Here is a 25,222-nt window from a genome sequence, read left to right as displayed (position 1 = left end):
TTTATGACTTGATTGTGATGTATTTATTTGGACAATATCCTAAATATTATAGATTAGAAGCATTATGTTTGACCTCTTAGAAAGTGACTATTCTTTCTCACAATGCACAAACTGCTAGAGCAGCGATTCTCAACCTGTGGGTCGCAACCCCTTTGGGGGTTGAACGACCCTTTCACAGGGGTTGCCCAAGACCATCGGAAAACACATATTTCCGATGGTCTTAGGAACCGAAACACTACTTCTGTATCCCAGGGCTTTTCAACTGGGATACCGATCGAACATTCCAACACCCACACGCTGGGAAACCGATCCGGGCACCGCAGCAGAAGCCGCAAACTGTGGGCGATCCCTGCCACCGGCGGCAGAGCCGGCTACAATGGAGTGCTAGCCAGCTGCTTCAACCAGGTGCTGGCGGCCTCCTTGGGATGCCCCGCTCATTGGTGACATTGCCACACCGCATTCCGTGATTCCAGGGAATTCCCACCCCGCCGGAGCCAGCCACAATGGAGTGCCAGCCAGCTGCTCTAACCAGGCGCTGGCGGGCTGTCCTAGGGTGCACCGGAGTCCCGCCTGGTAGGCTGCCGTTAGCTGTTCTTCCTGCGTGGCAATTCTGGTGGCCGGCTGCATGCTTCAGCGGCCGGCTGCGTGGGCCCCTTCCTTCATAGGAATGTCAAGCCCACGGGGCTTGACAGCCACAATGGTGCCGCACACTCAGTAGCCACCTCTCAAGCACCAACCCCCGCCCAGCACTCATTGGCCATTACGCGCTGCCTGTCGGGCACAGCGCGGTCTCATCAGGCCGTGGCGGCAGCTTGAGGCGATCGCTGGCTTCTTGGCTCTGGCCGGCTGCCCGTCAGAATCTACGTCCCGCGATTGGTTGGCTCCCTCATTGTGTTGTTACAGGTCAGAGGGAGGGAGAAAGAGGAAGAGGAAGGGAGAGAGAGGGAGAGAAAGAAAGGGAGGGAGAGAGAAAGAGAGAGAAATAGAGAGAGAGAGGGAGAGAGAGAAAGGGAGAGAGAGAAAGAGAGAGGGAGAGAGAAAGAAAGAGGGAAAGAAAGAGGGAGAAAGAAAGGGAGAAAGAGAGAGGGAGAGAAAGAGAGGGAGGGAGAGAGAAAAAGAAGGAGAGAGAGGGAGAGGGAGAGAGAAATAGAAATGGAGAGAGAGAAAGAGAGAGGGAGAGAGAGAGAAAGAAAGAGGGAGAGAGATATTAAATTAGTAACATGTTCTTAAGCAAAATCACAGTTATGAAGTAGCAACAAAAATAATTTTATGGTTGGGGGTCACCACAACATGAGGAACTGTATTAAAGGGTCACGGCATTAGGAAGGTTGAGAACTGCTGTGCTTGAGGAACACATAAAACATCTTAGAAAATAATATGTCTGTGTGTGTTAAAGTCTTGAGAGAAAAAATAAAGAAGGGAATTGGTTCAAGAGTTCCACAAAGTTCCTTTGCATTTACCTCAAGTTGTACGACTGCAGTCTTCTGAGTCTTCTGTTTATGTTCAAAGACCTTTTTGTAAAAAGAACAGTAAGACATATTGGAGATTTGTATCTTCAGTGTAAAGTACTATTTACTTAGAGCACAAGACATTGGGCCTGTTGGATGGGAACACATTTCACAGTTTTATGAGGACTATAAGCACATCTTGAAAACATTGCCTCAAGGTGTAAAAAAGGAGAAAATTAAAGCCATTTCTGAAACATTCTGCCAGGCCTCTTCCAGAAAATGAATTGAGAGCTTCTTTTAGAAAAACAAAGCCTTAATGTCTAGAAATAGCTTGAGTACTCACATCACAAGGTCTTAACAATTAAGCTAATGCCTGTGCTGAAAAATCCTATATGAAAGAATACAAGAAGAGCCACTTGAAACTGTACTACATTACAACTCAGCAATTTTTTTTCTCCTGAAATGATTGTGGTACTGTACCTATTATGTAAAAGTAGTGGATGTGTCTGTAGTCTTTTGTGCATCTATGTCCTGAGAACATGAATACATTTCCATCCGATTGATTTTGTTTAAAAAAAAAAAAAGCTTCACTTTCATACAGACTTCTGTTCTGCTTATTGTTTTATTATTCATGACCGTTCTGAAGTAAGCCCAATTGAGTTCAGTGGGATCCATATAGCTTCAATTATATGGATATAGCATTATAGCCTAAGAGATCATTCTGAACATTAACAGCGCTATCTAATGCACATTTGCTCTGAAATGGTCCATTTCATCCTTGGGACTTTCTTCTAAATAAATGAGTATGCAGTTTTACACTGTTAAAGGAAAAAATGGAACATTCATCCCCCTAAAATATAAGTAGTATAAACTTCTAATGAATTAAAATTACTCAGTTCAGCAAAAATCTCTTTCCATCATGATTTCGTTTCATTTTAAAACAACAAATGACAATCTAGGTACATTTATTTTTTGATTTCCTAGGAATCAAAGTCCTGTTGAAGTTAGCAACTCATGGTTTGTGCTTTAGATGATCAAATGTTCGTAGCCCATCATTAATCCAAAATAAATATCCTGTCCCTCAATTGCCATTGGTTTATAGAAAATTTAAGTGAAAAATTAGTGTTTTGTAGAGTTAAAAGGAAAAAAAAAACAAGAGAAAAATCTGTAAGTGCTGTTAGTGCTAAAGTAAGGGTTTGTTCACCTAACAATAATGGGGAAAAAACAAAATCATATATTAGTTCTTTGTGACTGTTTTAGGATTAGCTAGAATGGCTGATAATTCTGGTTTGTGGTTTCCAAATTGAAATTCAGAAAGAGAGAGAGAGAGAGATTTTATTAAATTTTTAAAGTTACAAATATTTAGTGCTTAATAAACAATGTGTTGTCTGGGTTCACATATTTAACATTAATAGTAGTACAACTTCCATTTCTACTCTCTATTCCACTTTTCTAGCCATTTATAAAAAATATCCCATGTTTGAAAATATTCTGTATATTTTTTCCCTTTCATTTTCAATATAAGCCTATCCATTTCTGCACAATCCAAAATTTTCCCAATTATATCTTCTTCTGATGGTGTTTCTTCATTTTTAATTATACTTAGAAGAAATAGTTCTGGCTTAAAATATACATGTTTTCTTAACATTTTCTGTAACCACATGTGTATTTTTGACCTTTTTTTTTTTTTTTTTTTTGCTTTAGGGCATGTCCACCAAAGGTAATAGTATGTGCCTGGCTTTTGCCTACATTTCCAACAGTTATTAGACATGTTTTTAAACATTTTTGATTAATCTTGCAGGTGGTAAATGCCATCTATAAAATATTTTATATAGATTTTCTTTATAAGTAGCTGCTCTTGTTATTTTATAGTTTCTTTCCCACAAATTTTACCATTTTTCTAATTCTACATTGTGTCCAAATTTTTTTGCCCAACTTAGCATTGTTTCTTTAACTTGTTCATCTTCCATCTTTAGGTTTAACAAAAATTTATAGAGGTTTTTTTAATCAGTTTTTCATCTGATGACAATAGTATCTGGTCAAAGACTATTTGATCTTTATAAAAACCATATGTTTTGGCATCTTTTTCGTATTTCATTTGCATTTGCAAGTGTGGCCACCATGATAGCTCAATGCCTTATTCTTCCAATTCTTGTTTAGTTTGTAATTTCCCATCAATATTCAAAATGTCTCTCTATGTCATAAGTTTCTCCTAGTTGATTAAATTTGATAGAAAGTTTCCCCTTTATATTCAATCCATTTAGTCATGATTTTCTCAATGCTATCATCTAAATATCCAAATTTTTCCATTTAAGTACACCATCCCAATATTTTCATATTTCATGCATTATAAAAATACTGTACTTCTTATCTATCTCTCTTTTTCATTTCTAGTTTGTTAGAAAATGATAAACCAGGAATAAGCTTTCAGTAGTACAAGAATGTCTGCTTATTTTGGTTAATTCTGCTGTACAAAGGATGAAATTAAGACCACTAATCATGATAAATAGGACCTATAAAAATACTTTTCCATAGAGGTAACCACTTCTTGAATTCCATCTTTCTCATTACTATTGTTTTCAGTTCACGTGAAAAATCATAATCATAATCAGATCCACTGGGAAGAGCCAAGCACAAACATTTAGTTAATGTGCAAGTACATGTCTTGTGACTCCTAAACCAAGATGTATATATGTATATATATGTATGTGTTTCTTCACAAAAATTAATTATTCTAATTAATAGGACAAGAAAATTACATAAATCCCATGATTTTTTTTTATCCTCCATCTGAATGTTTGCTGTAATCAGCTAACATTACAGTATATAATACAGCAATGGTGACTTATTTTTGGAAAATAATATAATTTACATCCAGACTTGAAAAATAGATCCAGGTTGTCTATGGACTGTTCGGTCTTCTCTTGTGCTAGCTCTGGATTGACATTGTGACAGTTAAAAGTGTGCTGAGTTCTTTAAGCTAAGTCCAGAGAGTCACAGAAGGTAGAAATAGCTCTAGAATTTGCTCAATTTAAACTAAATGTATACCTTTTAAGCACTTTAGAAATAAGTTCATAATTCTAATTTTTACCTGTTCTTGTTTAAATTGAATCAAACATTTCTCTTATATTTCATATTTATACTTATCTTAGAGACACATACCTTTGCTGAAAGTTAAATTCATCTGGACAACAAAACATTAATTCTCTTTTTTAATACTCAGCAAATCAGCAATTATGGTTATGGAGATTCGCAGACATCCTGGTCACGGGGGTCCTAAAGGTGCTTTTTCAAGAGACAACCGGACTTTGTGACAGTGATTATGGTCTATGGTAACACTTTCCCTAATACCCCTAGTGCAGTATAAGGCATGTATTTTAATTTCATGAAATAGAAATTGCTTTAAATGTTTATATTTTATAGCAAAAGATCATTTTATGATTTTATACTTAAAGCTATTAAGCATTTCCTTGAGTCTTATACTTAAAGCTATTAAGTAATTCCTTGTCACAGAATGTCTTTTTCTTAATGACATGTATTAAGTACAACCAGCCTGTTCATAGTCTTATATCTCACCAACTCTGTCTGAGGGTAGAGTTTATTGAGGACAGAAGTTGTGGCCTGAGAATCTAGTAGCAGCTTGGGGGACAATATTGCATCACAGTTAGCCTACTGTAACCAGAAGCAAATTGGTGAAGCTTTGCAATCGGCATGAAGGCATTTTTGCACTCCTCCAACTTTGAGGGCCATCTGCACAATTTTATTTTTCTAGCAGAATTTAAATAACAACAAGCATGCTACAACTTCCCAGATGTCATACCACTGAGCCCAATTTGTTGTTATTGAACAAAGAAGTCATGCTTCTCCAAAACATATCTGTTCCTGTTTTTCTTTACAGAAGAATCTCACGGACTAGGCACTAAGTAATTCAATGGTTAAGGCTCCCTACAAATTGGATAAGGTGTAATTATGGGGCTCTGTATTATATTTTTTTTGATATCAAGTTACCTTGACTATATATTGTAAACTCTTTTGTTTTATTAATGCTTAGATTTAAACTCTTGAGGATTTTATCCACATAATTGAAAAAAAAGGGCAGCCTTTAAAGGAAGGATTCTAGTTCATTCAGCCTCTTCTGGTAGGAATGGAGAAATGGAGAACACTAATCAGTGGAGATAATACTGGAAAGATGAATGAATAGTCTGACTACATCAAAAGTATCTTTCTGTGTTCCTATTTTAGAATATGAAACTGTTTCCCTCCTAGAGTGTTGTATATGCTATACGTTATGAAATGTGATCGCGGGCAACAAAGCACACCTGCAAGAATAAAGACCAGATGTGTTGTGGTAATGTAGACACTACTCCAGCAAATTATAATTACATATAACACGCCAGCATTTTTGTATGCATACTCATAGTTTTGGCAGGGTGCACCTGCATGCTTGTTTGATCCCGATAAGCCCAATTCCACTTTATCGTGGCATAAGATAGCCTACTGGGAATGACACCATTCCTATTTACAAAAAGCATACACAATTATATTCACTTAGATAAAATCAAGATCATGAAAAGTAATAGTACTACTTTAGACTGCACTGGTGAGGTCACATTTAGAATACTACACCCAGTTCTGATCACCATGATTCAAAAAGGATGCTGAAACCCTAGGAAAAATTGCAGAGAAGAACAACAAAGATGATGAGTATGGAAGCTAAATCCTGCAATGAACAGCTGAGAGAGCTAGATATGTTTAGCCTAACGAAGAAAAGCTCAGGGGATAGATGATAGCAGTTTTCCAATACTTGAAGGGCTGTCACAAGGAAGAGGGTATTAATTTATTCTCCATAGCACCTGAGGGCCAGGCAAGCAATAGGTGGAAGCTCATCAGAGGGAGCTGGCAATAAGGAGGAATTTTCTGACAATAAGAACAATTAATCAGTGGAACAGCTTGCCTCTCAGAATTGTGGGTGCTCCATCACTGGAGGTTTTCAAGAACAGATTAAGGGACCATTTGTCTGAGATGGTATAAGGACTCTTGCCTTGGGCAGGGGGTAGACTAGAAGACTTACAAGGTCCTTCCAGCCCTATGTTTCTATGACTTAGATCTTGTTTTCCCTAGTGTTTTTACAGTCTCATATCAACTTTACTTTAGGTAGTCCTCATACTACCATTTGCCCCATTTTGATGTTAGTTGCAGGAACCTACTGATCTAGTAATGTCTATTTTAAAATCACAGCACCAGTTTCTTCAGGCCAAAACCCAATGCTGCTAGTTTAGTCCAAAGGGGATGAAGAAACATTTATGGTGTTCAAACAAGTAGAAAAATGCTGGAAATACACATTTCCTGTGCCAATATGGTTATGACTATCTATTCCATTTGTTGCCTTAAAGTGAGAAAATAACAGCCCATGTCCTGCTTCAGCCCCCCCCCCCCCCAAAAAAAAATGAAATTAGAGAATAGTTGTTATTTCCCACCTGATTACATTAGGACTAGAATTTAGGCAACTTCTTGAATGTTGTAATGCATTTTAAAAACCTCCAGATGTTTGAACAAACAGGCTAGGGCTAAGTTTATGAGTAGAGCGATTTGTGGAAACACTTGTAAAAATGCTATACTGCCCATTTGTCTCTGATATTTATACCCCTTGCTCCCTTCAGAGACAATACCGTTGGCCATGTCATTAATTTTGTTTCCGTCTCCCTGTGAAAGGTCAGAGGATGGTAAAATATTAGGATCAAACAGTGCAGGGCTACCCTCAACACATGCCTGGAATTCTCCAGATTTACCTAGAAACTTTCTGGGCTGCTTACAAATCTATAGCAATACATGAAATGGAATGTATTGAAGCGATCAGAAGTTTAAATGGTAAAAGTTTGGGTGATTTGTTTAGGATTTTTTTTTTAACAGGATTTTGGTCTGTCTTATTTTAACATTAAAATGCTGGGCAAGTCTGTATTCCCGGAGTAAAACCCAAAGGATTGTTTTTCTGTTTCCCTATCTAGCTTTTCAACTCATTGTGTTAAGAATCAATGAGATGTCAGTACCTCATTGTTAAGGTTTTGCTGCAGGTTAGAGTTTATGTGTTTGAAATATTGTAAAACTAGATATAAGCACTTTCTATTAGTTTTTTATTGTTTCTCGACCTCTTCTGTTCTCATGATACCAAGGCAATATCTTTAAAAAGTAACCTGATGCTCCTGATAGAAATTGGAAAAACTGGGTGTGGCGGACAATTAATAGCAGGAACCTATTAGAATTTCTCATTAGTTTATTGAATGATGATGGTTAACTGCAGATGGTTTCAAAGTTGCTGTCACAATTATATCATTCCCCTCCCCCTTTGGCTTCTTACAATATCTTTTTCCCTTCCATTTTTTATCTAGCACTATTTGGACCAAAAAGTACAGTAATCTGAAATAGCAAAGTTTGCAAGTTTAAGTTAAAAGTCAGCCTTCTTTAACATTCATTTAGCAAGCAAACACAAATTTCCAGACTTTACGTTTCCATCTTCCTTCTTTGCTTCTTGCTTTAGCTAATTTCAGTTTCTTTAAAGTTAGAGCTAGTGGTGACTTGAGGGATACAGTGTGTGATGTATAAATAGATCTCAGTTGGGTCTGTTTCACTTTGTTTGAACTCAGTAATAAGTCCTTTCTATCAAATATGCCCCCCCTTTTTTACAGAAAACCTTTATTTTTATGCAAATATTAATATGCTTCTTTCCATAATATAAAACTTCTGTGTAGTTCACTATAAAATAAATGTATGTGGAATGACATGCCTTCAGAAGTTGTGGGTACTCCAACACTGGAGGTTTTTAAGAAGAGACTGTTCAACCATTTGTCTGAAATGGGATAGGGTTTCCTGCTTGAGGAGAGGGTTGGACTAGAAGACCTCCAAGATCCCTTCTAAGCCTGTTATTCTGTGTACATCTGTACATACTGTGGTGCTTTAAAGTTTGTGAATCCTTTTTCACCTTCAGTATTTCTGCATAAGTATGACCTAAAAACATGATCTGTTCTACACATAGGTCCTAAAAACATATCAAAAGAACCCAGTTAAAGAATGAGTCAAAATATTTACTTGTTTGTTTATTAATTGTAGAAAATGATCCAAAGCTGCATACAGTGTATCTGTATGTGGAAAACTATGTGAATCTCTAGAATTATCCATTCATTTGAAAGGGACATGAGAGTCAGGTGTTTCAGTCAATGGGATGATAATCAGGTGTCAGCATGGGAGGTCCCGCCTTATTTTAAGAACAGAATTCTGAGTCTTTACCTCAGCATCATTTTACATGTTTGATGTAATACTACAAGATTAAGTTCCATGTTAAGTTCATGTTGAAAGGCTCCGGAGTTCATACTGGTTACAACTCTCTGCAGGTCCTTAAACCCAATACATCTTACACTGGGATCATCCTACAGCTGTAGAAGACAGTCACATAATCCCAGGAAAAGATTCAGTTGCTTTAAGGAGTTGCTCTGTTTGAATCCCCTGCATGCTGTGAAGCAACTTATGGCATTTTATGGGTTGTCCTCAATTTACGATCACAACTGAGCCTGGAGTTGTGGTTGTAAGGCATTGCGGTCCCACCTCAGGGCACCACGTGACTGTACTCAATTTTATAACCATTTTTAAAATGCAGATTATCCAGTGGCTGTTTTTTGCTGGGTGAAAAAAAAATCACAAAAGGAGTTCATATATCAATGTGAACCAGTTGCCAAGCACCCAGAATGTGATCATGTGACCTCAGGAGTAGTAGTACAGCAGTCGTAACTTTGAGGACAGGTCATATGTAACTTTTTTTTGAGTCCATCATAATTTCAAACAGTTATTAAGCAACCGGTCATAAATTGAGGAATACCTGTATTGCCTTTGTATCTGGAACACTGTACAATCCTTATTTATGAAAGAATATATTAATCTATGGTTCATTCTAATATATGTGAATAGAAACAATGTTATGTAACAACAGTGTTGCCTTCTTCATTTGTACATAATAATAGTAGTACAAAGATAGTCCTCAACTTATTACCATAAGGAAACCTGCCCATCATAATCATCTTGACTTGTACATGTGTTACAAGAAAAATTCTCTACACATTTTTATTCCTCTTGCTTTTCTACAAAGAGAAGGTGAAAAACTTTTAATAGTTTTGTACCTTTTCATCCAGGTAGTCAGGTTACATTGTAATGTAGAATTGGAGGCTAAAACATATGACGAACGATTGCAGGAATTGGGTATGTCTACTTTAATGAAAAGAAGGACTGGGGGGGGGAGGACATGATAGCAATGTTCCAATATCTCAGGGGCTGCCACAAAGAAGAGGGAGTCAAGCTATTCTCCAAAGCACCTGAAGGCAGGACAAGAAGCAACGGATGGAAACTAATCAAGGAGGGAAGCAACCTAGAACTAAGGAGAAATTTCCTGACAGTTAGAATAATTAATCAGTGGAACAACCTGCCTCCCAAAGTTGTGGGTGCTCCAACACCGGAAGTTTTTAAGAAGAGATTTGTCTGAAATGGTATAGGGTTTCCTGCCTGACTAGGGGGTTGAAGACCTCCACGGTCCCTTCCAACTCTGTTATTCCGTTATTCTATCATAATCCACTGTTGGGTCTTTTCATCCCAAAGGAAGTAGATAACATTCTTTTTCATTGAGCCATTAATATTGATGGGGCCGGGATTGGGGGGGAATAGCTCCGTGCCCAACCTTAAAATCAGTGATAATCAGCATCCTTTAATCTCTTCTAATTTGACCTTCCTGAGACACACAGGACAAGAATTATTACCCTCCTCATTTCTTGCGCTTCATGAAATACCTCTATTTACCCTTTGTTATTTTGCCATTCTTTTCTATGTCGTCATCCCACTGTGAACAAGTGCCAATGTGCTTGTATTCAGAGATGTTGCTTTTTGAGGTTATTTGCTTTCTGGAAGGATAATTGCTTTATTAAAAATAAACAATGATAACGAAGACCTATTACCTCTCAATCTGGACAAGCAGCGTAAAGTACAAAAAAAAAGATTAAGTCATTCTGCCCCTCTCCCCAAATCGTTATATTATGATTCCAAACTGAACAAAGAAAAACAACAGTTGCTTCAATATATACTCCAAATTATTATAAAACAAAATTCTAGGAAAAAAGTTTGATGACTCCTTAAAGTTGCAAGTGGGGAAGGGGCATTACCTTAAATTTGGATAGATACAGTAAATCTGGACCATCCAAAGGAGTTTCTGGCAACTTAAAAACATTCTTTCTCCCTCAGAAATGGAATATGGTTATTATATTTAATCCCTGATGGGTCTTTATTCATAATATGGATTTGAAGAAGAAAAAGAATTAATCTAGACTGTTCACTTCTTATGTGTGTATAAAACATCTAACTTTATGAGGGAGAACATACAAGGAAATGTTTAGCCTTTTTTAGATTATTTTAAAGATAGTTTTTATGTATTTTTTTTATTTTTCTATTTTTTAATGTTTTCAAATGCTTTTGTATCCCACCCTAGGCATTTAAGGTATACCTCATGGGTCTTCAAACTTGGCCCATTTATGACTTGTGGACTTCAACTCCCAGAATTCCTCAGCCAGGCACTCTGGCTGAGGAATTCTGGGAGTTGAAGTCCACAAGTCATAAAAGGGCCAAGTTTGAATACCCCTGGCATAACTCTTCCCTTGAGCACTTGAGTTTGGATGAGTAGGATTCCCAATTATAAAATATAATTTTGTCCTAATTACCATTTAATTGTTTTAGTTTTCTTTATTGAAATGTGTTATTTTCTTTTGTATTTTTCTTTCACGATTGTATATCTGTCGAGAGACATGTTGTTTAAGTTGGAAAATCATATCAGTATTCTAAATACGTGTTTGGGTTATTTTGATATTTAAAATATTTAAATTAAATATTTAGATTTAATTTTTACAAGTTACAGCATTTGATTTTTCTCTCTCTCTTTTTCTGATTTGCTGAATTCATTAATTTTTTTTTAGACCAGACAGAACTTAAAACAATTTGTTCTTGGTTTCTAATTTACAAATTCAATTATAGTGGTTTTAGATGTCAATTAATGTATAATAATCTGAATCTATTTTAATACTGATACCAACTTTCAAACTGATGTCAGATATTCTAATATGGAAATTTATATCAAAGTCAGACTGATTTTTTGGTCATCTTAAAGTGCTTGCAAATATCTGGAAAACTTGTTTTTTCTATTTTTTTCTTGCTTTTTTTTTAAGTTATACTGTTCATTTATTTTTTTAAAAAAATCCCAATTGGGGATGAATAATTGCTCACAAAGAGTATCTGCCAATCATTTTATCAGCCAATTATTAAAGATTTACCTGTATACAGGTTTCCTTTTGAAATGTTAAGTTTTAATGCAAGTTATAAATAAAATAAGGATAACAAGAGTTAAACTACATATTAGCCCTGCTGTAAAAAGGGTTAAATTGTGTACTGAATATCTTACTGTCCTATCTTAAAGTGAAGAGGATTATAAGTCAGTAATGTCAAGATATCCTACATTACTTGTCTTTATCACTATGCAGAATCTTTTTTAGTAAGCAGCATTGAAAGAATAGATTTATGGACTGAAAGTACATTGTTTAATATGTCCATATCCTTCTAGATTGACAGTTTCTACAGACTTGAATTTCCCAGGGGAGCACAGTGTTACTGGTGTCAGTGGATGGCATCATTTACTTCAATACTCCATTATTAAATTGATAACAAGATAATTCCTCTGCTTCTCACAGGCATGACAGGGTTTTACAACTGTTAACTCTCTTATTGCATGGGATTTGATGCTGTAAGAGCGTTTTAATAAGAAGCTTATTTTTATTTCAATCCAGTGACAAATCAAAATTTTAAGAGGAAAAAAAATCATAACACATTTTTTAAAGGTCTGTAGGACAAAAAATATAGGAAAAGGAGTTTTAGTATCTGTGTGGTTTTTTTAAAAAAATGTTTTTTTCTATTTAAAAGAATCTTCTGATTGTCTTTAAATATTTATAATTTTTAAGAGAAGTAGTATTTTGGGGTGTGCCTTTAATAAGCACCTCAAAAATAACTTACAGTTTATAAACATTTCCACATATGCAAATGTAAAAGTAGTTCACATCTATTTTCTAAATGATGATTATCACTATCATCAGAAGCCCAATACAGAATCTGTTGCCTAAAACCAATGTCCGCCATTAAGGAATCCTGTGTGCTTTACAATTTTAAAGTTCCCTTTTTCATGTAATATGAAAGATCATTAACAAGTACTGATGTAAATTGTGACAAACTTGTGTTAAGTTCTTCTTTGCAAATATTACGGGCCAGAAAATTAAGGAAAAAAAATTCTTACCACTCTGTCCAGTACTTACACTTGGCCATCAATCAATGATATATTTTCTTGCTGTATGTTGAGCAGGAGTCTATGGAATGATTTTTTTTCCCCTTCAGCTGATCAATGAGAAATAGTGGAATGTGGGAAAGTTTCTTGTATATTTATTCATTTAGAAATTATAATAAAGTGAATAAACTTGGATGATGGATACATATAGAACTGGAGGTTGCTGAATCCTATAAGAGTTCAATATATACTGTAACAGAAGTAAAACATTCTTCTAGAAAGGTCTGTTGTGAGGAGATAATCTTTATTGTCATTTTAATTGTGGGCACATTGGCACACATTAAATATGGAATTCTGTGGCCTTCTCTCAAAAATGCAGACATGTATGTATGTATGTATGTATGTAGGTATTTACCTATAACTTTACATATAAATATTAATCACTGTCCATCTTGAATACATAGTGGAAAGAGGAAGCTTAAGAGTTCAAAAGGTTGATACTGTATGGAACAAAACTATGACTGAAACTGGATGTTTGCTTCAGATACCACAGAGCCTCCTCTCAGAAGGTAACAAGGAAAACAGGTTGTGAAGAGGATGTGTAGTGTCCCAGATAATTCTGCGCACCCTGTTCAAGCAACGCTTATATGCTATGTCCTTGATAGAAGGGAATGAACTGCCAATAATCTTTTCTACCATCCTCATCCTCACATTTGTTATTAGAGATGAAGATGAATGTATTTAAGAGTATCTGTATAAGATTCCTGCCCACATATGGAAGTGAGAATTGAGCATCTTAGGAGAAAAATAAAAATAATTTGAGTGCAGTGGGTGTGGAGGTCTTAAAAAGTACATGTGGTAAAAGAAAAAGATCAAAACTGAATGGGTGCTCAATGACTGTGGACTGAATAGAAAGTTGAGTGGTCAGTAGAAAAGAAATATGTTGAGATGGTTTGATCAAAGAGAACGAAAGAAGATTGAATTGCAAGACAAATATATGACAGAATAGTGCACAGGTCAAGATGAAGGAGAAGAGTGAGTATGTCATGGATGAGTGGAGTTGATGAGCTCTTCAAGATGACAGAGGTGAGATATTTAAGGAACAAAAGCCAATGAGTCTAAGATGTTCCTGTTACATATTAATTCAGTGTTACATTTTCAGAGTTGGGTTTTCTATCTCAAAATATAGCCAGAGTCTTAAAATATTGATTCCTAGTATGTTGGTAGTGTGAAAAGACTGTGAAGATCAGCATATTTAAAAACATAACTGAAGGACTTTGGGTAATTCAACTATGTTCAGAAAGCACATTAACTTTGACCCAGTATAATTGCAGGAAAGGGAATTTGAAAATGTTTTATGTTGTAATAATTATAATGCAGTCACTCCAAACTATTTAATCCAACCTGTTTTTACTCAAACAGATTTTTGATATTGACTAATTTGGATCTAAACCTGTTTAAGTGCAATCATGAGGCATAAAATGGCATAAATAGTTCTGAATGTCTCTTTAAAAATAAATGAAAAAGAATGCCTAATATTACATTTCCAGCCTAATATTACATTTCCAGCCAAGCTATGTTAAGATTAAACCATTCCTAATCATACATATGGCAGTAATCCAATTTGTCATTTTTCTTTTTCTTCTTGCATTCCTTCATTTAAAATAAAGACTTTTGGACAGAATTGTCAATCAGTACTTTCCCACAGGGAAGATTTAAATCAGATCTTTGAAATAATTTTGATAAAACACAGCCTAACCATCATTCAGCTATCCATTATGAAGCTATAAAGACAAGGGCTATTGTTGCTGTTAGATAAAAGTTAATAGTACATTTCAGTGAAATTACAATTTGTTCCAACAAAGGGAGCGTAACAGGCAAAATATATATTAGTTACAAGGGTGCAACAGTTGGATATTTGAAAAATTTACTGCTTACTTACAAAACAAAACCCTAAAGTCTATATCACAGGTGTCAAACTGGTGGCCCATAGGCTGGATGCGTTACATGCAGGCCACACCCACTCCGGCTCCACAAAGGCAAAAAATGTCACAAGCATCAGGTGATGCAATCAAGTTTGGCACCCATTGACTATATAATCTGAAAATTTTATTTTATTGTGACATAATTGTGTATTTCTATGATAGTCTGAGCTTTGTGTGAGGGAAATTTTTAAAGACATAAACATTTATAGGTTTAGGAGCAACATATATGCATCATCAAAAACATCCAAGATGAAGGATATATTTAGTGTCTTGCCCCTTTTCAATACTTATGCTTAACTGAATTTAATTCTGTCTTATGATTTCAAATGCAAAATAGGCCTGCAGAATTTATCCCAGTGATGTCTGTTTATCTTTCTATCTACCTATCAGGAAGGAGAATGTACATAGTCTTGGAGGCTCCACAATATTCTTTTTAAGAGACAAGAAACTTTGAGTCTGCTACCAGGATCACAGGTTGTTTAGCTGGGAACTAGGTGGACATAGGCCGCCTTCTCAAACACCGCCACAAAATAAAATAAGCAGAAGAAACAAGGTTTTAAATCAGGTCCTGAACAGAGGCTGCTATCATCCAACCATTTGCTTATAATAGGAGAGAAGGATGCAAAACACAGCAGGTAGAAGACAATGTGAGTAGGAGGGGAAAATGCCAACTCCTTGCACTTTAGTCATGTTCCTAAACAAAAAATGCCACATCACACTCAACTACATTACTTTTACTCATGTGGAGGCTCCAAATAAACTCTTTGTTTACTGAGAAAAGAAAGTATTTTTTATAGAATTTCTCAGTTGATTGGGAAACACAGAACTAATAAACATAAACTCAATTTTAAAGGACTTTAAAACTTTTATAAAATGTAATATTTGTAATAAATATAAATTCAAACAATAGATTAATGAATAGAACATGGATGTGAAAATTGTGCATAGAGAAAAATTATAATTACAGGAGAAGCAGCTGGGACTCATGTTTTACTTTGAAGATTAAATCTGGTTCCTTCAGATGCTTTACTTCTTTAATCAATGAAGAAAATAATTTTCAATGAATTGGGTAGCAGTAAACATTAATCAAAGACAAATCTTATTTTATTTCCACAACTTCAGTGTTTACACATGGGCAGTTATACAGTATATACAAATGTCTAGAATCCAGCCATTTGGAAAATAAATATGCCACATATCCATGCAAGTGACTTTTTAGGTAAAAAGAGTTACTTTGATTATATTCTTCAGAGAACAGTGTGACTTTACATATTTCTGAAAAATAAAGGATGATTCAAGGGGAAAAAATCAGAATCCTTGGCAAGTTGGTATACTAAATTGATAAATTAAAACAATTGATTAATGAAAGCATCCCAAAATCTAAGGAATTTTTCAGTTTCTTTATTTTAACATTCCATTATCTCAAAGCATTGATGCCAACATATATACTTTCTTCATCTTACTTCTAATCAAAATCCTTGTCCAAGTTTTTTTTGCTATCCAACAGTTTCACCAGAGATTTTCAATCTAATGTGGCATAATTGTCAGTCTCCAGATGCAGAATTACACATTTGTAGGCATAAAATTGATCAGTCATCCACTTGGTTTATTACATTATCTTCCCACTTGGTTTGTTATCTGTGCAATGATGTAAGTTACCCTACAAGTAATAATTTTAAAAGAATTCACAATATGTTGGCCAGCTACTGAGAGTTCTAAAGTGAAGGTGAATTGCATATTGCTGAATGGACAGTTGAGTGGCTGTTAATGTTATATGTTCCAAAACCACAAGCTAAAATGGTGCCTAGGTTGCCTGGCTCTCAGTTTGAATGCATGTCTCTTTATACAAATGCATCTAAACACTATTAGGCATTATGGGAATGTGTAAAAAAAATGAAGCTCGGCAATGAGTAGCCCTATGTCCTCTTTCTTTGTTGTATGATGTCTAGAGACTCAGTTGAATGGGGTGTCTATTAATATTACAAATAAACATTGCAAATAAATCATACACACAAAATGTTACTATTGGGGGCAGATGATTATTCACTATCTGAAGGAAGGAAACCTTTGAACTCAGGCTTTTGCATGCAAAACTTTTACATGCAAAACTTCTAGATCTCAGCATGGAAACTTTACAGCTGTACACATACACAAATGACTCTGGTTTGCACAGAGACTTCACCTATCAGGATATTCTTATTTAAAATCGGCTCTCAACACTTAGAGACCATCAATTCTTTAGTTCTTCTATTATTATGGTAATTCTTCTTACCCACTAGCAATTTTTGGTGAGAAACTACAGTGCAATGATTTTCTATTGTCTTTTGCATCCCTGTTTATTTTTCGTATGAATGTATTGTATCATTGCCAATATATATCTGCCACAGCTGTTCTGGCCTACATGCTTCCACTTGTAGTTGCTACTGGTAGGACAGCTGCTTTCTATCAGAGTTAATCTTATTACCTGTCAAGTCAGGGCACTGTCTTTGGATATATTGTTGTCAATATATTTCTCACATTAGGATTGCTACATTCTTCTAGGAACCTCATATTTGTTCACAGTTGTTATTTGACACACTTATATCGCAGCTATCTGTTATATCTAATAGCTACTCCATACATCCAGTACCTGGAATAGACATTGTACCCACAAGGTTTCTATGAGTGGGATGAAGTTTTAATCAGTAGGACTGAAAGACATTTCAAGTTTTCCATTTGTCAATTTCTTTTAATGTAGATTTCAAAATACCTGTAGTCAGTTTAAGTGTACAGTATCTTGTCCATTCAGTCCTCAATTATATCTCTGACAGTTTCTCATGTATCTTCCATGTACTTTCTTCAAATTATTTTAGAAATGCATATTAAAAGAGATTTGATGTAATCCATTTTAATACATTTACCTGAGACTAAGATCAATTGAATTTAATAGGACTTGTTCTTCAATAGATACGCATAGCAGAAAAATGCAATTGTAGTTAAACAATAGAGACAGAAGATATTCAAACAGATTTTCTTAACTCCAGTTTATTATCTTAGACAACTGAATTCCATACTTATCTTTTCAGATTGTCATTGCCAGCATCATGTGCAGCTATAATAAGAATGATTGGACTGAGCTTTCAAAAATGGCTGAGGTAATGACTTACTAATATGCCTTCTCTTTTCTCCCTCTTTCTTCTTTTCTTTCTTTCCCCTTACTCTGTAATTGCATAAAAAAAGAAATTCAAATGAAAAATAAGGGTTTAAAATGTATCTGTGATTGCTTGTTTGTTCTGTGTTTTCATTAAAATGATAGAAATGTAAATTAAATGAATCTATTCCATAGAAATGGTCCCCTGGACTTTGCATGCTACCTGAAAATTCTGTAGCCTTTGAATTTCGATGCTTTTTTATTTGCATTTTAAGCAACATTCATATTATGACGGATGCCTTGATAAAATTTAATTCTACCTTTGAGAACCTAACTTGATCTTACTTTGCCTTCAGGCACTCCAGTTTGACAGCAGTGGAAGAAATTTTGAATATGAAACTCTTGAATATTTAAAGTATAAAAGGCTCATTTAATGCTGTTCTGGTTCTAATATAGATTTACAATAAATGAGGAGAAAAAATACCACATAAAAGTCAAAAGTACATAATAGTACTTTGTTAGTTTTTCTATAATTTAAATACCATCTTGCACAAATGAAAGTAACTTTGTCAAACACTTGGTATTTTTAGCTTTTATATATATTGCTATACAACAATATTTGGTATCTCTAAATTTAGAAAGTGAAATTTGATTATGCTTTTAATATATAATTGTGCTTTGTGTACCCTGACCTATGCAGTATCCTAGAAGCAAGAAAACCATTGCAGTTTTACAAACTGTCACTATTGCCTCTTATGTTATGGGCCTATAAAAAGAACATTTTTAAAAATGTTAAACATTTCACTGTCAAGTATTTGTGACCTTCCAGGTACATAAACTCTAGAGGGTAGTCAGTCTGGTCTCCACAGGAGGCCAACCTATATATACAAAAGGTCAACTTGTCACAGACGTGGAGAACAAAAATAACAACAGCACATCCATAGGTTAAGACGTTCAAGAGGAGAGGAAAGGCTTTAAGAAAATTACAGATAGCATTTTTCATGATTGGTCTCTTTGGAACTTTGGAACCATCACTACACAGCATGCAAAAATCATTTCTGTCACTCAGAAGTACAAATTGCAAATCAAGTTCTAATTTTGTCAGATTTTTTTTTTAACAAACATCCTGGTTTGTTAAGTCAGAATAAGCATGTAAGACTGGGTGGAGTTAGGCCAAATTACTTTTTTTTCAAATCTTGACCCTTAAACCATTTTTGGAGTTATACCATTGATTTTGAAAAGACTAGACCTCCTGCTGATAACCCAAAATACACATTCAAGGTTGCTATTAGTCTTATTTATCAATTGTTTATTTAGTAAAATTAAAATATTTAATACATCTTTTTATGTAGTCATTTTAACTGGTATACAAATAACATATTATTAAGACACAGCTATAAAATTATAATAATTAAAATAGTTAATATAGAATTATATGGTCACTAAGAGTTTACACCAACATAATAGCACATAATCATCAATATAAAATAGGAACAGGTAGGTGAATACACACACATATACAAAAATACATTCACATATATCAAATACGTATATATGCATGCATACAAAATATACATGCATACACATTCTTATATACACGTTCTATGCTAAGAGTTATTGGACTGGTCATCACAAAGAATCAAGAATTCATTGGCACTACAAGAAGAAAAACTGCATGTTTTTGATTGAAACATCTATCTAGTCTGCATCAATTCATTGCCAATCAGTTTAACAACAAACTGCAAGGAGATAAAACTGAATCAGGCAAAGCCTACCTGATAATGAAAGATCCAACAAAAGGGGCAGCACCAGGCAACTACAGGCAAATTACATGCTTACCAACAAATTCCAGATTGATAATTGATGTGGTAGCCAATGCAGTCCAACAGCATTTAGTTGAAGACAAAGTTTCTCCATTTGAATAAAAGAAAACTTCCCAAACAGCAGAGATACAAAAGATCAACTCCCAATTGACAAGATGGTTTTGGAAAACTGCAAGAGAAGGAAGAGCACTTGATGTAGCTTGGATTGATTACAAGAAGGCATTTAACTTCCTGCCACATGATTAGATAGTCTAGAAATAGCAGGAGTCAATAAAAACATGAGAAGCTTTGTGCAAAGATCAGTAGCACAATGGAAAACCCAGTTGCTGGTCAATGGAGATAGATTGAAAGAGGTTACTATCAAGAGAGAAATCTTTCAAGGAGATTCACTATCAACACTACTGTTGGTCACTGCACTGATTACTCTGTCAATAGTACTAAACAAGTCAAACTATGGCTATCAAGCAGCAAATACCATCTCTGTTTCATGGGCAATCTAAAGCTCTATGAAAAAACACCATCTGAAATAGAATTGCTATTCAACATGGTCCATATATGTAGGCAAGACTTTTCAATGGACTGGACAATGGATTCACCATCAGCAGGGGAAAATAATGAAAACTGATGGAATCAAAATATCCTTTGGAAATAACATTAAGAATCTGAATGAAGATGATTACTATAAATATTTTTGGCATACTTCAAGCTGACAACATCAAGTACACTGAAGTTAAAAAGGTTAAAAGTGAATACATCATGAAAGTGAAGAAAATCTTAAAATCCAAAATCAGTGGAGGAAATACCATCAAGGCAATTAACATCTAGGCAATTCCATACATTAGATACACAGCTGGACTACTGAGTTTGACCCAAACGGAATTAAAAGCCCTGGATAGGAAGACACAAACACACACATCCCAAAAAAAGAAAACAAGAATTAAAATAAATCTTGTCCTTCATCCACTCAGTAATCTTGAGAGATTCCACTTAACAAGGAAAATAGGTTGGGAATGTTGCAAGTAGCCCAGACAGTTGAAGAAGAAAAAAGGGCATTGGAAGAATATCTGAAGAACAGCAAACAAGATGCATTGATGCTAGTATACCATTGAGGCTTACTGGTCTACAAAAAAGACTAAATGAAAAATAGTAAAGAGACATGGCAAGGCAAAGTGTTACATGGCCAATACATAAAAAACTAGTAAGCAAAGTAGATAACAACAAGACCTGGCAGTGGCAAAGAGTAGGAAAGGTACAGAAAGAGATGGGAGGGGGGGATATTCTGGCTGAACAAGACCTTTGTACACAAATGTGCACAAAGCCAAAATAAATAAGAGCAATTTGCAGAGACAGCAAATGCCATCCCTGCAAAGAAGCTGAAGAAACAGTGGACCACCTAGTTCAGTGATGGCGAACCTTTTAGAGACCGAGTGCCCAAACTGCAACCCAAAGCCCACTTATGCATTGCCGGATAAGTGTGGCCCATTGTCTGGGTGTGGCCAATTGGGTAGGTGTGGCCAATTGGGTGGGCGTGGCTGCAGTGGTAACAACAGACTAGGTGGGACTAAAAAGTTCAATCAATCAAATCCAACTTTGCAAAACCTTTTTTTTTTGCACACGGCGGTGGAGGTCTAAAGCGAAAAGGTTTTGTAAAACCCAAATGAAGGCCTAGGACTGGGGTGATAGCATGCATGCCCACAGAGAGTGCTCTGAGTGCCGCCTCTGGCACCAGTGCCATAGGTTCGCCACCACTGACCTAGTTAGTTGCTGCAAGAAGATTGCACAGGTGAACTACAAACAGCAGCATGACAAAATAGCAACAATGGTGCATTGGAATATCTGCAAGAAAAACTATTTCCCTGCAAGCAAGAATGGGTGGGATTACAAAACAGACAAAGTAATAGAAAAGCTAAAGTGTTATGGGACTTTAGAATTCAAACAGTGAAGCACCTGCCATATAAAATCCAGACTTAACAATTGTTCATAAGAAAGACAAAAGAGTCTAGATAGTGACATGGTACTACCTGGAGACAGCAGAACAGAAGAGAAAGAACTTGAAAAAATTACAAAGTACAAAGCCCTTGAAACAGAAGTAGAATGACTATGGCAAAAGAAAGCAAAGATAGTGCCAATGGTAATAGACTGTTCGGGTGCAATTCCAGAACAACTGAGCATCACTTGAACAGCATCAGCACTGCCAAAATCACTAACATTCAGTTGCAAAACATTCTTCTGCCTAGCCCAGATCTTTGAGAAAGACTCTATAGGTGGATAAAAAAATCCAAATCCAGTCTAAACATTTGGCTGACTGTGCAATTAACCATAACAACAACAACAGCAGCAGCAGATAGTCCTATTGATCCTTAGTGGTCAATATTACCCATTTTGGGGGACTCTGGTTTGAAGCATTCTATAAAAACGAGAGTTTCAGGCTTCTAGAAAGAGGCAAGGCAGCTTTTGGCTTCTCTTCCCTTTTCTCTGCAGATAAAAGTCCCTGAGCAGAAATGCTTTGCAGGCCAGCATGATTCTATTGTAATGATGGAGTTAAAACACGGAGATAATGGACTTCATTTCAAGTACACATTTCCTGAAATCTGCATCATAATTCCATAGAAATATAGAGGTTTATCTTGATAACCATTGAATAAAAATCTTCAGGGCAACACTGATTTAATCATGATGAGTAGAATCTTTATAATTCATAATGATAGGAAATCTGTTGAGATAAAATAAGAACTTTTTCCTGAACTTAATCGTAACTCTAACAGAAATATAATCTTTGCCAACCTCTAAAGAAGTTTGGTTAACTTCGTTCCCAGGGGACATACTATAGGAAATGTACTTTATAGCCTCACGTTCAGATTAACTGAATCTACCTTGCCCATAGGAAGCCAATTACATGATCTACCAGCCCAATTCCAAGGATTTTTACTGGAGAAAAACTGAAGGGTCCTGTACATAATCCCTGGCTCCTGGAATTAAAGCAGGATAAATAAAGGGGTGGATAAATGGCACTCAGTGGAAGTGGGAGGACCTCTGGATAAAAGAAGTATATTTCAGATAAAGAGTACTCAGTCACACTTGCTTGCATTTACTCTAATTCTGACTGCTTCCTATCATCCACCGCTCACTTGTTCTTTTAATGTTCGGTTCCAGGCATATGTACTAAATTTGTGATGCCTTCCAAGATTTCTATTCCTTCCAGATTTCTGATGTAGTTAAATTATAAATTATATTCTCTAAAACTGTTTCTGACATGAAATGAATACATTTAACAATGGAAACAGACCACCACCAGCAACCAGTTATTAATACCAATTGTAAGCAATTCTTCCGGTACAAAAAAATCAACATATTGGTGAGAATGTTTTCATCCTGCCCACAATTTAAAATGCCTAAGAGCTTTTTTATATGGCAGCGTGTGCAATAGTTTGATGTAAGCACATTTTTAATCTGTTATCTGAACTGTACAGGCTTATTGTACTACCCGCTGGACAATATTTCCAGAATTGTCTTAATTTAATTCAGAACTAGTTTAGGAAAAGCAGAAAGATAACAATCCCTGTTAATCTAAAATGATGCCTTCCTTTGGATATTCCCTTTGTTTTTATTTGATTTCCCATTGCTCAAAAATATTTTGTGTGGAATTAGTAATGAACTAAAATAAATATTGGTGTAGGGGGAGGAAATATTTCATGAAATTGGGAAATTGCCTTCACTAAAGTGCTCCAGCATTTGGCAGTTAATATTTGATTCCCCCACCCTCTTTTCTGTGTATCATGTAGGCTTCCGGAGCTGATGCCCTGGAGTTGAATTTATCATGCCCACATGGCATGGGAGAAAGAGGCATGGGACTGGCCTGTGGGCAGGTAAGATTTTTAGTCTCTTTCATTTCTCTGTTGCTGTACAGCACCATTTCATTGATAGTTCTAGCTCAGGGCTAGAACACAAGGAATGGATTGCTAGCTTGGAATTCCCTGGTCTCTTCCTCTTTAAATATTTAGTGCCAAAAATGGGGGAAGTGACAAGCTTCTGAGATTACACGTAGTGTTGATTTTTATGGAAGACAAAATTGCATTATGCACTTGACAGGAAGCAATATCATAACAAATAGTTACCAAAATGCTCAGACAGAATTGTACTTTATACATTCTTAATGCCGACTAGCCTCTCTGGGGAAGAGCCATACAAGCAACATGATGCTCATAGGCATTTTACAGAAGGTTAGCTATAATGGTGGCATATTATGGTTAGTTGAAACTACACTAAGAAGAGATGGGGAATCTGCGTGGGAACGCAGAGTGGACTTGTGTGGCCTCTTTCTAAGCCATTGATTTTGTCATTTCAATTCCTAAAGTGTAGTCATGTCTATGTCCAGCTAGAAAAACACAAATTTCTCTCCCATGAAATGATAATGATAAGAGCCGAGGTGGCGCAGCAGTTAGAGTGCAATACTGCAGGCCACTTTAGCTGTGTTCAGCAGGTCAGCGGTTCAAATCTCACCGGCTCAAGGTTGACTCAGCCTTCCATCCTTCCGAGGTAGGTAAAATGAGCACCCAGATTGTTGGGGGCAATGTAAATATATATATACATTGCTTACTGGTGTACACCGCTTAGAGAGTGCTTGCACTTAAAGTGGTATATAAGTCTCATAAATAAATAAATCAATAAATAAATAATGGAAGGCCTTGGTCCAAACTCCCTAAGTGTTAGAAACCCAATTAGTTGCAATAGAGGAAAATATTTTTTTTTTTAGTCACTTCCAGGGCCCAGCTTTGTTTTTAACAGGAACCCTTCACAAAAATAGGCATATGGAACTGTTAGGAATGAGGATAAACACCAAGTACTATAATAGGACACTTCACAAGTCAAACAAGGGTAGGGTTCAATTGCTAAGCTTAACAAATTTAAAACATCTCCTTTATATCTAAATAAATAAACAGAGACGCTATATTTAAAGAGCAAATACCATAAGTGAATACAGAGTTAAGGAAACCATAACCATCTTTAAAGGCATATAATTTGTTTACAGGGAAGAGGCATACTGCAAAGGTGGGGGAGGGAAACAGAAATTCCTCTATTTCTTTCTTGCTCACTTTCTTCTCTCACTGTGACATCTGATTATGATTTTCTTAGATAAAGAGACTATTGCTTCAAAGAGTTCAGCATTTGCATGTATTGCTTTAAATGTTTCAGTAGACTTAGCTTACATATTCTGCTAAAAATAATTATACATGTAATTCACATGTAAAGCAACAATTTGTTGCATTTCATAGATCGGATTAAATCTGAATGCAAGGTTGTGTGTATTTTACTGTGTGTGTGTAATTGTTTTCCCCCTGCATCTGCAAAGATGCTTATTTTCTTTTTACATAGTGCTGTTGCTCTCTTTTATTCCCACAACCAAATTATCTGATGCTATATTAAATCTCAAGATTCTGCTTTGATCTAAATCAGCCTTTCCCAACTGGTGTTTACAAGATGTGCTG

At 35.7% G+C, this 25,222-nt stretch overlaps 1 protein-coding gene across 4 annotated transcripts in view; it reads left to right on the top strand.

Annotated features, from left to right (window-relative positions):
• Positions 1–25,222, top strand: part of DPYD (dihydropyrimidine dehydrogenase) — a 567,113-nt gene that overhangs the window by 368,045 nt on the left and 173,846 nt on the right. For all 4 annotated transcript variants that reach the window (XM_039339800.1, XM_039339803.1, XM_039339804.1 and 1 more), the window contains 2 exons: positions 17,849–17,917; positions 23,519–23,602. In XM_039339800.1, coding sequence (XP_039195734.1) covers positions 17,849–17,917; positions 23,519–23,602 — 153 coding nt within the window. The remainder of the gene's footprint in view (positions 1–17,848; positions 17,918–23,518; positions 23,603–25,222) is intronic.

Source organism: Crotalus tigris, unplaced genomic scaffold (assembly GCF_016545835.1).
Source record: "Crotalus tigris isolate CLP2741 ecotype Arizona unplaced genomic scaffold, ASM1654583v1 scf7180000017739.2905288, whole genome shotgun sequence".
NCBI lineage: Eukaryota > Metazoa > Chordata > Lepidosauria > Squamata > Viperidae > Crotalus > Crotalus tigris.
The sequence above is the reverse complement of the archived record's forward strand: the minus strand, read 5'-3'. Positions and strand labels throughout refer to the sequence as shown.